The sequence below is a fragment of the Gymnoscopelus microlampas genome (genome assembly GCF_963454915.1).
Source record: "Gymnoscopelus microlampas genome assembly, chromosome: 6".
Classification (NCBI taxonomy): domain Eukaryota; kingdom Metazoa; phylum Chordata; class Actinopteri; order Myctophiformes; family Myctophidae; genus Gymnoscopelus; species Gymnoscopelus microlampas.
This window is the reverse complement of record NC_139943.1, coordinates 313617-328249: the sequence shown is the minus strand read 5'-3', so window position 1 is coordinate 328249 and position 14633 is coordinate 313617. Positions and strand designations below refer to the sequence as shown.

The 14633-nt window shown below is 47.2% G+C and overlaps 2 protein-coding genes across 2 annotated transcripts in view; both read left to right on the top strand.

The window, feature by feature from the left end:
• Positions 1 to 1161, top strand: part of LOC311047833 (dual E2 ubiquitin-conjugating enzyme/E3 ubiquitin-protein ligase BIRC6-like) — a gene marked incomplete at both ends in the record, with an annotated part of 1224 nt that extends 63 nt beyond the window's left edge. Inside the window, 2 exons of the mRNA XM_084060784.1 lie at positions 611 to 693; positions 925 to 1161. Coding sequence (XP_083916910.1) covers positions 611 to 693; positions 925 to 1161 — 320 coding nt within the window. The remainder of the gene's footprint in view (positions 1 to 610; positions 694 to 924) is intronic.
• kcnq1.2 (potassium voltage-gated channel, KQT-like subfamily, member 1.2) overlaps positions 1 to 14633 on the top strand; it is a gene marked incomplete at both ends in the record, with an annotated part of 592759 nt that overhangs the window by 403814 nt on the left and 174312 nt on the right. The gene's annotated exons all lie outside the window — the stretch shown is intronic.

Genomic DNA, 14633 nt, shown 5'->3' with positions numbered 1-14633 from the left:
GACGCACTGTTTGGTTCAACAAGTGTTTATCTGCACCGAGCAGCATTGTACTGGGTTGACTAATGTTAGAGGACGACGTGGCTTTGTTGTTTGTTGTTGTTTCTCTCGCTGAACCTGGCAACTGCCATGTCCGCTTATTGTAAGCGGATGGTCGCGCTTCTTTTGGGGCTTGTTTTGGGGTTGAAAAGGACCGTATGAGAGTAGACGGTACACGGTCGGTCGTACCGTGTCGGTCGCGCATGCGCGCCACTCTCAATTGTATATTAGGATCATCATATTTATGATTATGTCCTCTAAATTGTGGAGAAACTGTCGATGCGGAACCAAACTGTCAAGCAATTGTTTCCGCCCAGACACGTTTCACTGTCGCACATGTCGAAAATAGCCGATCTACAAGCTCACAGAGCTTGTAGATCGGCTATTTTCAAATAGACTATGTATAAAATAAGGCTAAAGTGGTTAAAGTATGTTTTATAATGTAATCATTTATATCTTAAAAGTAACTAGTAACTAAAGTTTTCAAATAATTCTAGTGGAGTAAAAGTACAATATTTGCCTCTGAGATGTAGTGGAGTAGAAGTAAAAGTATTGGAAATTGGAAATACTCAAGAGAAGGAAAAGATCCAGAGCAACAAAGGTTCCTCCTATAAACTCCTGGTGGAGCAGGCCAAGCTCAAACAGGCCACATCAAAGGTGAGCATTCCCACATAAATCATCACATATCTGCTACCACAATGAAAACAAACTACTTCAACGCTACCCTAATTTAATGAAAGACCTTATTTAGCTTTCTTAAAACGGCTGAACTTGTGATGTTGGGGCTTTCTGAACATGGGTTAACATGGAGAATGATTAAATGTTCGTTCAACTTAGTAACTCTTGGTATCCTCGTGCCTCGCTCTCCCACTGCTCCTTTGATCCCAGCACTTTAAGGACCTGATTCGTCTGCGGCGTACCGCCGAGTGTCCCCGCTTCACGCTGGACACGGAGGCCACGGCGGCCAAGGAGGCCCCCGAGGTGGAACCCCTGCCCTTCACGCTGGCCCACGAGCGCTGCATCTCCGTCGTGCAGAAGCTGGCCCTCTTCCTGCTCTCCATGGACTTCACGTGCCATGCCGACCTGCTGCTCTTCGTCTGCAAGGTCCCAAATCTACCTTTCTAGACTCCTCCTGTCAGTCTGCAAGCAGATGTCATTTGGACACGTTTTTGCATCTTATTCACCCTAAATGATTTCTTGACTGCCTCCATATTAAATGATGGATTACTGGCCATTAAAAAGTGAAAGAACTGGGAGTGATTTTAAGAGAGATGGATTGATGGTCTGTATTGTACTAATAATTGATGTATTAATTTATGAAACTATTAATCTGTAGACTAATACAGAGGTCTTCAACAGGGGGTCCGGAACCGCTAGGGGGTCCTCAGCGTTACTACAGGGGTCCGCCAAATGTTTCTGAGCGCAATAATAAAAATAAAAAAAAAGTTTGTGCGTTATACATGGGGATTAAGGTGCAGAGGGTCAGTGCGTGTTCACCTAAGGGTGGACTGACCCTGGTATAATCCGCAAGTAGCTCCATGAAGGAGAGCAACAAAAAGTAATCTTTAGCATTTTGACTAAAGCTTTTGCCACAAAGAGTACATTTAAGCCCTTTCTCCTGTGTGTATCAACATGTGTTTCTTAAGATTAGCATTTTGACTAAAGCTTTTGTCACAAACTGTACACTTAAAGGGTTTTTTCCGCTGGTATGATTCCTCATAAGTCCAAGTCATTTCCTGGTATAATAATCCACAGGTGTGTTCAGGAAGAGCCAGAAAAGTCTGCAACCAGCTGGGCAGTACCGCCTGTTGTCAGGCTGCTGAAAAGGGCTCATGCTTCATTCAGCATTCTGACAGCAGCCGGGTTAAAACTATTCCAGAACCTGGTGGTGGAACTCTTGATACTGCGATAGGTCCCCTTGCCCGGTCGCGGTCGTTGTAGGGTTCTGAACAGTCTGTGACTTGGGTGGTACTTGTCCTTGATGATGCGCTTGGCTTTGACCACGCACCGCTTCTTGTACAGATCCTGAAGCGCTGGGAGGTCGCTTCCCATTATTCGCTCTGCTGATCGCACTACTCGCTGTAGGTTGATCTTCTCTCGGGCAGTGCAGTTCCCGTACCAGGCCGTGATGCAGCCTGTTAGGACGCCTTCAACCGAACTGTTGTAGTACAGCTTGAGGTTGCGCTGTCCTACTCCAAGCTTATTCAGGCGGCGGAGCCAGTACAGTCTCTCTGCTGAGCCTTTTTCTTCACGTGTGTGGTGTGCGTCTCCCATTTAAGGTCCTCCTCGATGTGTACTCCGAGGAACTTGAACTCGCTGACCCTTTCCACTGCAGCACCGTCGATGAGGATGGGCGCATGGTCTCTCCGTGGCCTCCTGAAGTCCACGATCAGGTCTTTGGTCTTGTCGACGTTGAGAGCGAGGTTGTTCTCCCGGCACCAGAGCGCCAGTGAGTTGATCTCATCTCTGTAGTCAGACTCGTCGTTGTTTACGATTCGGCCTATCACTGTCGTGTCGTCCGCGTACTTTATGATGGTGTTGGAGACATGTGTTGCTGTGCAGTCATGCGTGTACAGGGAGTAGAGGAGAGGGCTCAGCACGCATCCCTGGGGTGCTCCGGTGTTGAGGGTCAGGGGGTCAGATGTGATGCTGCCCATTCTCACCACCTGATGTCGGTTGGACAGGAAGTCCTGTATCCAGTCGCACATGCTTGGGTGTAGCCCTAGGTCTCTGAGCTTTTTGTCAAGTATTGCTGGGACAATGGTGTTGAATGCTGAGCTGTAGTCCACGAACAGCATACGTACATATTTGTCCTTCAGCAGCTTGTTGTCCATCCTTCCGTATCTAATGTGAGCTTTTTACATTACATTACATCCTGATCTGTAGTGGAGTAGAAGTCAAAGTATTGGAAATACTCCAGTTAAGTAAAAATACCTAAAAAATATGTAATTGTGTTGCATCAAATTTCTATATAGTGGACAGCTGACTGAAAGGTGTTAATGGGGGAGTGATTAGAGGAGTGGCTAGGTTGAATAAATTACCCATTGTTCACGCCCATTACCTGGAGCTGAGAGGTGCTATAGAAGTGGAAATTCTTTAGGAGGGATTATCTCAGTTTGGACTATTATAGATAACAAGATTAAAATGGTCACATCTTCTTCAAATGTGTTCCAATTTCAATGAATGATACATCATATGAAAGCTTATATTCTGTACTTCAACAATCTGTAATAAAATGAAAAATGACGACTTGATGCCTAAAGCACTGTACCCGCTCACATATCATAAAATTAGGATAATCATTTCTGGATCCTAAAATTATTACGATATTTATCAATTCCGATTCCTTCATTTTCATGGGTACCTGGCAGTTTGGATATGGTTCCTAACTTCTATACCCAACCTTGACTGTGTGTCTTCCAGGCCATCGAGATGGAACTGAGGAAGATGGAGGTGGGCCAGGCTAACCGCCAGGTGTCCCTCCTCACCGCCTTCATGCCTATATATGCCATGCCTATAAATAACTTTCCGTCGCATTCCTAAGCCAATAATTTGATGACCGGCAGCGGTCATCAATACAGAACCGCTGCCGGTGAGTAATCGATAGAAAACGGCATTTTGGGGGTGAACTATCCCTTAAGTACACTTTGATGCCACTACTTTTGTAGTTTTACCCAAGTAAATTTTGAATACCAGACTTTAGCTTGTAACAGTTTTCCTACATTGTAGTATTGATAATTTTACTTAAGTAAAAAGATTTGAGTACTCCTTCCACCACTGCATTTGGCTTTGTTCTACGCCTTACAATGTATATACTACCACACATGACGGTCGGTCCCCTCTTCTGTCCTCCCAACAGGAGGCCATTAATGACATGAACGACGAGCTCCAGGAGAACGGCAGGGAGAGACTGAGATGGAGCTGAGAGAGCAGCTGGACATGAGCGGGGGGGAAAGGTCCGCGAGGCCCACAAGAGAGTTGAGGCTGCCCAGGAGACCATGGCCGATTACCAGCAGACCATCAACAAGTACAGAGAGCTCACTGCCGCCTGATTATGGATTCCACCAACGCTCCAGGATTACGACCCGCCTTACCTGTCTGATTGGCTCCCTGGCAGGCATAGTTTTACTGAGGTTAGGGTTAGGGTTAGGGTTAGGTTTAGGCATAGTCTTACTGAGGTTAGGGTTAGGGTTAGGGTTAGGTTTAGGCATAGTTTTACTGAGGTTAGGGTTAGGGTTAAGGTTAGGTATAGGCATAGTAGCAAAAACGAGAACTGTCAATCACAGCGACTACTGACCAATCACAGCGGGTTTGCCAGGACGCGGCGTGGGTTTCATAATAACGCCACACTGCCAGCCTGCAGGTGCATAGATCACTACACACATACACGTTGTACTACTATACTTACTTACCGCAACATTTTAGGATGGATTTTCGTTTTAAATGCATTTTTTCCCCCATGAGTGTTTTTTGCCGTTTGCAACCCTGAACCTAACTCTAAATCCTAATTCTGACCCCAACCTGAATCTTTTCCTAATTGTAACCTTGGCTCTAAAAGTCTTTGTTAACAAATTCTCTTGTGGTGTTCAATCAAAGTAAAAGTACTAAAGTCTTGGTATCAAAATGTACTTAAAGTACCTAAGGTATAGTACTAAAATGTTTGAAAATAGCTGATCTACAAGCTCACAACGCGTCGCAATGCGCATTGTAAGCTTGTAGATCAGCTATTTTCAAATAGACTATGTATAAAATAGGGCTAAAGTGGTTAATGTATGTTTTATAATGTAATAATTTATATCTGCAAAGTAACTAGTAACTCAAGTTTAAAATGATTGTAGTGGAGTAAAAGTACAATATTTTCCTCTGATCTGTAGCGGAGTAGAAGTCAAAGTATTGGAAATACTCCAGTTAAGTAAAAATACCTAAAAAATATGTAATTGTGTTGCATCAAATTTCTATATAGTGGACAGCTGACTGAAAGGTGTCAATGGGGGAGTGATTAGAGGAGTGGCTAGGTTGAATAAATTACCCATTGTTCACGCCCATTACCTGGAGCTGAGAGGTGCTATAGAAGTGGAAATTCTTTAGGAGGGATTATCTCAGTTTGGACTATTATAGATAGCAAGATTAAAATGGTCACATCTTCTTCAAATGTGTTCCAATTTCAATGAATGATACATCATATGAAAGCTTATATTCTGTACTTCAACAATCTGCAATAAAATGAAAAATGACTACTTGATGCCTAAAGCACTGTACCCGCTCACATATCATAAAATTAGGATAATCATTTCTGGATCCTAAAATTATTACGATATTTATCAATTCCGATTCCTTCATTTTCATGGGTACCTGGCAGTTTGGATATGGTTCCTAACTTCTATACCCAACCTTGACTGTGTGTCTTCCAGGCCATCGAGATGGAACTGAGGAAGATGGAGGTGGGCCAGGCTAACCGCCAGGTGTCCCTCCTCACCGCCTTCATGCCTGAGTCCTTCCTCCGCCATTGAAGGAGACCACGACTGTATCCTGGTGCTGCTGCTCATTCCAAGGCTCATCTGCAAGGTGTGTGTGATCTGCAAAAAAACGAAAAAAATAGTCTGACCAATGCCACATGGGTTCGATCCTGATTTTGGAGAGTCCTAGACCACTAATGTTTGACCGATCTTTTGTAAAAAAAAGTATTTTAATGTATTTAACAACATAAGCCCTGTTCATACATTTTCAGAAATAGCCTATCTACAAGCTCACAATGTGTCGTGAGCTTGTAGATCGACTATTTTTGTTATTGTTTTGAAAACGTTTGTTAATGTTCACTTAAAATGACATGCCCAAATAGGGACACTCTGTTGAAAGTGGTAAAACATTGGGACACATCGGCTGCATAATTACAATACTGATCGTCGACAAATAAGTAAAACAATGGCCATATATCAGCCAACCGATGTATCACTCAGGCTCTGCTTACCACCTGTTCCCAACATGTCCGTGTGTCATTTCCCCTGCAGGCGGAGTTGATCAGCAAGCAGGCCCAGGAGAAGTTTGACCTGAACGGTGACCCCCTGCAGGGAACCGCGATGAGGGGATCCCGTGGAGAGCAGCTCAGCTTCGCCTCAGGACTGGTCTACTCCCTGGGCCTGCTGCAGGCCACTCTGCACAAATATGAACAGTGAGTGACTATCGCACATGAGAGACTAAATTGGGAATGTTGTCATTGGAGAATACCGACCATGCTAAAACGTTATAACAAGATTCCAAATAAATTAAAAGATTCTGGTAATGCTCCATGTTGCTATCCAGAACTGAACACCTTTATTCCCAATGTATTGAACATCTTCAATAAAAATTCAGTCCAATGAGAGACAACTTTTCTCGCTCGTATCTCGTTTATAAGTTTTGTCCTCTGTTAACTACTTAAGCCCTACATACTTACCGTCATACCGTATGCCGAATAGTGAAACTAGCAATTCTACAAGCTCACTACAATCTGCTATTTTTGCTGCAAGTTCAAGTATTTATTTGCCATTTCAAAACAAGTTTGATAGGAAATTGTCTTGGTACTTCCTCTCACATACAAGACAGCACAATAAACAACAGCACAAAAGACAAGAACAAAAAGAGACACAAGAAACAGAACCAAACCAGGACCAAGCTGCAGCTTTGGCACATGTATACAGTACAGACAGTAGAAGAAACTGCTTAGTGCAATTATGTAGCAATTTTTAAAGTGCATATTTAAAGTGCATACCGTCTAGTTTGTGTTTGTAGTGCAAGAGTGTCGTTAAGGTGCCTGACTGCTTGGAGGTATGTGCTGTCTCTAAAACGGGAGGTTCTACTCCCAATGCTGCCATATCTCCTACCTATTTGCCCTATAGGCAAACTGATGGGAATCAAGTGAGATGCTGGACATTAATCTACACACCAGCCGCTCAAAAACCTTCATAATGACCGATGTTAAGGCAACAGGCCTATAATCATTAAGACAGGTGATGTTGTTATTCTTCTTTGGGACTGGGATGATCACTGCTGACTTAAAACAAGCAGGCACGATAGAGTGTAGCAAGGACTGATTAAAGATGGAAGTGAGGACTGGTGCCAGCTGGTCGGCACAGTGTTTAAGGGTTTAAGGGTGGCAGGCGACACGCCGTCAGGCCCTGCTGCCTTTCTGGTGTTTTGCTGGCGGAGCAGAACTCTGACGTCATGTTCTGATACAGTGGGAGGTGTGTCCCCCTGCTCTTCCAAAAAGGAGGGGGGCTGATAAACTCCACCATCGAAACGACAGTAGAACTCATTGAGCCTCCCAGGGAGAGAGGGGTCACTGTCTAGAGCATGGTGCTTGGTTTTATAATCAGTGATCGCCTGCAGCCCTTGCCAAACACCTCTGATGTCATTAGCTTGAAGTTTGTTTTCAAGTTTAGCTTTGTAGGAAGCTTTAGCCTTAAGCACGGCACGTTGGAATTCATATTTTAATGCTTTATATTGCACTAAATCCCCCTGCCATATCTCCTACCTGATGGGAGGAGATTGATAAGGTAATGGGCTGGATGGGAATGGTCGGCTATGATTTTTTTAGCCCTCTTCACCAATCTAGTGGGATAGAGTGATGACAGCGATGGAAGGCTCGAACCAATTATCCTAGCTGCCTGACGTGTAACCCTCTCCAACCGTGTCCTGTCCTGTGCGGTTGTATTACCGTACCAGACAAGCATGGAAAAGGTGAGCACGCTCTCAATGACTGACCTATAGAAATGTATCATAGCTGTTTTACTGACCTTGAACTTTCTAAGCTGCCGCAAGAAGTAGAGACGCTGGTGGGATTTACTGACCTTGAGGCTGGTGTTGAGTTCCCATGATAGGGATTCGTGGATGGTGGTTCCGAGGAACCGGAACGAGGAGACCCTCTCAACCTCTACTCCATTTATGGAGAGAGGAGGAAGGGAGGTTTTGTTCTTCCTCCTATAGTCAACAACCAACTCTTTGGTTTTTGATCTCATACTTAACGTATGAGATTATGGTTCTCACACCACCTCACCAGGTCATCTATCTCATTGCGATAGCCAGATTCATCACTGTTTGTGATTAGGCCTACCACAGAGGTGTCATCTGCAAATTTAAACAACAGGACTGAATTAGTGTGTGATTGACAAAAATATGTGTTGACAGAATATAGAAAAGGAGAAAGAACACAGCCCTGGGGGGCACCTGTGTTCAAAACCTTGGATTGTGAGATTAATTTGCCGACTCTGACAGCTTGTTTTCTGTCACTTAAAAAGTCATAAATCCATTTGCAAATGGATTGTTTAACACCCAGTTCCTGTAGGGTTTGGATCAACTTAACAGGAACGATGGTGTTAAACGCAGAACTGTAGTCGACAAATAAGATACGTGCATATACAGGCACAACCCTGGTTTCCAGATGTTGAAGGATAGAGTGCAAACACAAGGACACTGCATCGTCAACACTTCTATTTGCCCTATAGGCAAACTGATGGGAATCAAGTGAGATGCTGGACATTAATCTACACACCAGCCGCTCAAAAACCTTCATAATGACCGATGTTAAGGCAACAGGCCTATAATCATTAAGACAGGTGATGTTGTTATTCTTCTTTGGGACTGGGATGATCACTGCTGACTTAAAACAAGCAGGCACGATAGAGTGTAGCAAGGACTGATTAAAGATGGAAGTGAGGACTGGTGCCAGCTGGTCGGCACAGTGTTTAAGGGTTTAAGGGTGGCAGGCGACACGCCGTCAGGCCCTGCTGCCTTTCTGGTGTTTTGCTGGCGGAGCAGAACTCTGACGTCATGTTCTGATGCAGTGGGAGGTGTGTCCCCCTGCTCTTCCAAAAAGGAGGGGGGCTGATAAACTCCACCATCGAAACGACAGTAGAACTCATTGAGCCTCCCAGGGAGAGAGGGGTCACTGTCTAGAACATGGTGCTTGGTTTTATAATCAGTGATCGCCTGCAGCCCTTGCCAAACACCTCTGATGTCATTAGCTTGAAGTTTGTTTTCAAGTTTAGCTTTGTAGGAAGCTTTAGCCTTAAGCACGGCACGTTGGAATTCATATTTTAATGCTTTATATTGCACTAAATCCCCCTGCTTAAAAGCGACATGTTTCCTCCTACAAAGCACCCTCACTTCATTATTGAACCAGGGCTTGTCGTTGCCGTAAACAGTGACAGATTTAGTTGTAATACAGACATTCTCACAGAATTGAATATAGGAGGTAACAGTGTCAGTGTAGGTGTTAATATCATCCTGGTCAGACCAGAAGTCACTCCATACTGTGGAATCAAAGCAGTCCTGTAACATGTCTATTGTTTGAGGAGACCATTTCCTGATGTGTTTTATGGTTGTTTTTTCCACCCTCAGTTTCTGACGATACTTTGGGATCAGCAGGATTGTGATGTGGTCCGACTTACCCAGAGGGGCCCGCGCCACAGCATGATACGCCTCTCGAATGACAGAGTAACATTGGTCCAAAGTCTTATCCTCCCTCGTGGGAATGTGGATCTGAGGCCTGTATCTCGGTAGAGCCTTCTTTAGGGAGACGTGATTAAAGTCACCCAGACAAAACACCACTGCATCCGGGTTGGAATTCTCCACCTCCATGATGATATTATGCAGCTGTTGTGTCGCAGATGTAGCTGAGGCATCTGGTGGGATATAGACGACAGACAGGATGATAGAAGAGAACTCTCTCGGCCGATAGAAGGGCTTACACATGAGCATCAGACACTCCAACTCCGGTGTGCAGGTTCGTGACATTACTTTAACGTCAGTACACCATCTCGTGTTGATATAACAACAAACACCGCCCCCGCATTGTTTGCGCGTGTGTGTCAGCGCGTGTGTGTTTGCGCGTGTGTTAACGTGTGTGTACCGATATCCTAAAGCTCAACCTAACTTAAGATCTTCCCCTCGGTCCAGGGACGTACACACGTAGAAAGATTTGATGTAATCACTCAACAACAACATCAACACGAACACCGATACTGTCTTTTGGTAATTTATTAAATAAAACACACACACATTCTCACATAAACACACATGGTCATCTAACTAAACTATCACTGGTACAGTATTTCTACCTTCAGCCAGCCCAGAGAATCTACGCACATTAGAACAATGGGTGCTAACGGTAGCATGAGGTGTTGTAGTAGTAGTTGCAGGTTATTTAACTGAAAACACAAAACCACACGAAAAGAAAATACCATTAATAATATACGAAACATGCATAAATAAACTAACAACATATATGAGTATAATAAAAGAGTTTTACACAGAATGATCACTTTTCGTGCACAATTGTCTTACCAGCTCTCTATTTACGTGCGAACGCTCTCTCACGCTGCGATGGAATGAAAACTTTCTGGTCAAAACAACTCTTCTGCGCACGCGCAAGAACACATGTGGACCTCTCGTACATAAACACACATACGTTGCAATTAAATAAGGATGTTTCCCGTATCCTAAACCCACCGGAATAAATCCTATAAAAAAGTATCCCCGAAATTATACATGCCCCCAGGATCCAACCCCCCAAAGAACATGAGTAAAGACAGTAAACACGACAAACAACACATTTACAACAACAATCCTGACGTCATAGCAGCGGAGAAGAAAAAGACCCCTTCTCTCCTCTAGAGGTCACTCACTACCAGCTTGAATGTTTGTAAACATGTTTGTAGAAATGTATAATATGGTCGGAAAGACCCTATAAACTACACACCTCCCACTTGGGCTATGGATTGCTTCAATCTAATAGGCCATACAAATGGGAGCATACAAGTCCTTTATAAAAAGATAGAATAAAAAGGTTAGGTCCGTCCGCAGCACGCAATCCGTTCATTATGAACCGTCTGGAAGGGAACAATGTTCGCTGAGTCCAACGCATCCGTTCATTATGAACCGTATGGAAACAGCATCCGAGCACAAAGAACAGAAAATAAAGTTATCATTGTCAGGTCTCCATCTTTCTCCAAAAAGACTATAACTACATTATACCTGCTCCTCCACTGGGATCAAAACCACCAACCTCCGCACGTCCCTGCGGAGGAAGGTAGTGGGACATGGCACGCCGTCCTTCTTTACCTGAGACCAGGAGATGGGAAGGCTGTGACATGTTTGCACCTCCACGTCCCGGACAACTCCCTTGGAGTCAGGAAACGCCTTCACGACACGGCCCAGCCGGAACCGTCCTCGCAGCGCATTTTGGTCCGCCACCCACACTAGATCACCGACGGCGACATTCCGGGCCGGAGTATGCCACTTTTGGCGGATGAAAAGATGAGGACCCGCCAACTGGCTCCACCGCTTCCAGAACCTGTCCACTTCGATCTGGACCGCCCGAAGCCTACTGAAAGGGAAAGAAGGAAACTCGAATCCCAGGTTATCACCCCTGGGCCCCGCCCGCCCCAGTAGCAATGAGTTTGGTGTAATAACCTCCACCCCCTCGTCTTGAACCTGTGCTCTAGCCCCAATAGGCCTCTCGTTGGCCAGGTTAGCTGCTAGGTAAAGTAGCGTTTGGAACTCCAGAGTGGTCAGATTCCCTCCCTCATCAACGCTACCCAAAGCCCTTTTTAAAATGCGAACGGCCGCCTCTGCTGCCCCATTTCGATGCGGTGAGTCCGCAGGACTAAACCCCCACACCCAATCAGTCCCAGCTACAGCCGCCTTGTTCTGGACACTGTCTTTGTCAATGCCCGCGAGGAAACTGTATAGGTCATCCAAAGCAGGTTGGGCCCCCACAAAATTAGTCCCCCTGTCCGACCACAATTTCGCAGGATGGCCCCTCAGCGCTGTGAACCGCTGGTAGGTCATCAGAAAGCCCTCTGTGGAGAGGTCCTCCACCAGGTCTGCATAGATCGCCCGCGAAGCCATACAGCTGAAGACCACTCCCCAGACTTTCTTCTTTACCCGCCGCCTCACAGCATCTCTGACGGTGTATGGCCCGAACAGGTCCAGTGTGGTGAATTGGAAGGGAGCTGCTGGGCTGGTGCGTACAGACGGGAGATCACTCATCACCTGAGAGCTCAATTTAGCTCTCATTTGTCGGCAGTACAGGCAAGAGTCTATCACTCTCCGGGCAACTCTGGGGCCCTGCACAACCCAGGCTTTCTGTCTCATTCGGAGGAGGGTTCCAGCAACCCCCTCGTGGTTGGCACGATGAGCTTGCTCAGCAAGGAGGGTGCTGACCCGCACTCCGTACGGAATTAAAGGAACCCCCGGCCGCTCTAACTCCACGGACTGAACACGACCGTGGCACAGCAAGAGTCCTGTCTCCTCTTCCTTTCTCACAACTAGCCGCTCCAGTGTAGTTGTGGGAAAGGACACACCAGCTTGGGCAGCGAGGCACAAGTCCTGAAACGCAGCTGTGCGCTCCTTAACTGTCAGCACCACCTCCCACTGTGCTCGATTGCCGGTCCTGCCGAGCAACCAGGTGTGCACTGCTCTGCGGGCATATCCCACGGCACCACAGAGCTTGGACAAAGACCCGCACCTATTCAGGTCCATTAGGTCCACCAGAGCCTCCCCCCAAAGTCTCTCCACGTTTACGTTGATTGGCCCCACAGCAGGCACAGCAGCAGCGTCTGGTGGCAGCCCCACGGAAGCAGCAGGCACAGCAGCAGCGTCTGGTGGCAGCCCCACGGAAGGCGCAGCAGCAGCAAGTGATGGCGGCCCCACAGCTGGGGAGGTGCCGCCTGGTGCAGCTAGTTTCAACGCCTGGGCTCTAGTTACAACAGCTGTGAATGCCTTCCTCTGCAACACACTCACTTTCTCCCTGGCCTCGAAAGCCACCTCGGCTGCTGACTTCATGGGCCACTCTTCGACTGGCAGGGACAAGAATCTAGGGCCTCTCTGCCATCGAGAATCTCCGTCTAGCTCCTCCGGAGAACACCCCCGCGTGACAAGATCAGCAACATTTTCCTCCCCAGGAATCCACCACCAGTCAGTTACAGGCCCAGCATTCTGAATCTCACCGACCCGGTTGGCGAAGAACGTCTGGAACCCATAGCTCTCCCTCTGAATGGCACCCAGCACTGTTTGACTGTCCACAAAGTGGAACCACCTTTCCACCTCCACACGGCCCTGCTTCAGCACATACTCCTTCAGCCGGGAAGCGAAAACAGCTCCGCAGATCTCCGCCCTGACTGCCTCGCCTCTCTGGTCCAGCGGAGCTAACTTGGCCTTGGACTCCACCAGCCGGGACTGTACTCCGCTTTTCGTCTCCCAGCGGAGATAAAGTACTGCCCCATAAGAGTCTATGCTCCCGTCAGAAAATGTAATTCCCCAAGGTTTTCCCACCCAGCCGGGAGGAGTAATACTCCGAGGGAAAGTGACGGTGCTGAGTCTGGAGTACTCCTTAAAAAGCTCGATAGCCTTCCCACGGAGATCATCAGACAGCGGCAGGTCCCAGGTGTCTTTTGTTAGAGTCCCAGCCTCTTGAAAGGCCCTCCTAACTAAAATGACTCCCTTCTGCTTCAGTGGTGTTGCCAGTCCGATGGGGTCATACAGCGCAGCCACCTGGCTCAGCAGCTCACGACGAGTGAGAGGATCCGGTGTCTTCATGTCGACGTCCTCCTCAGCGAGGTCTTCCTCCGAGCGCATCCCCTTCTTCCTCTTAGAAAAGTTGATGGCAACCATGATGAAGAGGCTGTCTTCCGCCACGTGATATCCAACTCCCAGGGCCTTGTTGTCTTCCTCCCGCAGCTGGTTAGGCAAAACAATAATCCCGGGACTGGCTGGCTCCGCTTCACCCCTCCCACTCTGACCAGATCGCACCCAGGGCTTGAGGTAGAAACCCCCGGTTGCGAGAATGGCGTCAACCCCGGCTAATATTTCACTTAGTCTCTGGTGGTTGTTGTGAGATAGGAGAATATCATCCACATAAGCGTTCTCCACGATACTGCTCCGTTCGTCCACTTTGTCAGCAAACTGAGGCAGGTTGGCGGTCTCGCGCATGGCAACCTGTGCAATACAACCAGCCGGCTTGTCGCCCATGTTCACGCGCACCACTGCATAATCCTCCAGAACGTCAGCGGGAGAATCCCTCCACAGGAACCGGTGAACGTGTACTTCCCGGTCCTCCAGCCACACGGAATTGTACATTTTAGAAACATCTCCGATGGCAGCATGCTCTCCCTCCCTGAAACGGAGTAGCACTGCCCGAATAGGATTCAGCACATCTGGGCCCTTCAGCAGAATGCTGTTCAGACTGACCCCCCTGAACTCCTGGCTAGCGTCCCAGACTATTCTGACAGGCGTGGTGACAGAGTGTGGATTGGGTGCCATCAAATGGTTAACCCACCACACCGGTCCGTCCCAATTGTCCATCACAGCCTTTGACAGTTTGACTGCTGCCCCCCTTTTGACCATGTCGTGCACCTGACTCGCGTAGGCCTCCTTCCACTTAGGATCCCGCTGGAGGCGTTTTTCGGTCCTCAGAAACGCCGCCTCCACAGCTCTCCTATTGTTGGGCAGGGTAGCAGGGTCCTCTCTCCAGGGGTAGCTAGTGTCCCAGTGCGACTTGTCGCTGTGAGCGTCACTCTGCTTGAATGTCAGGCCACTTCTGACGATTTCATGCTCTCTCT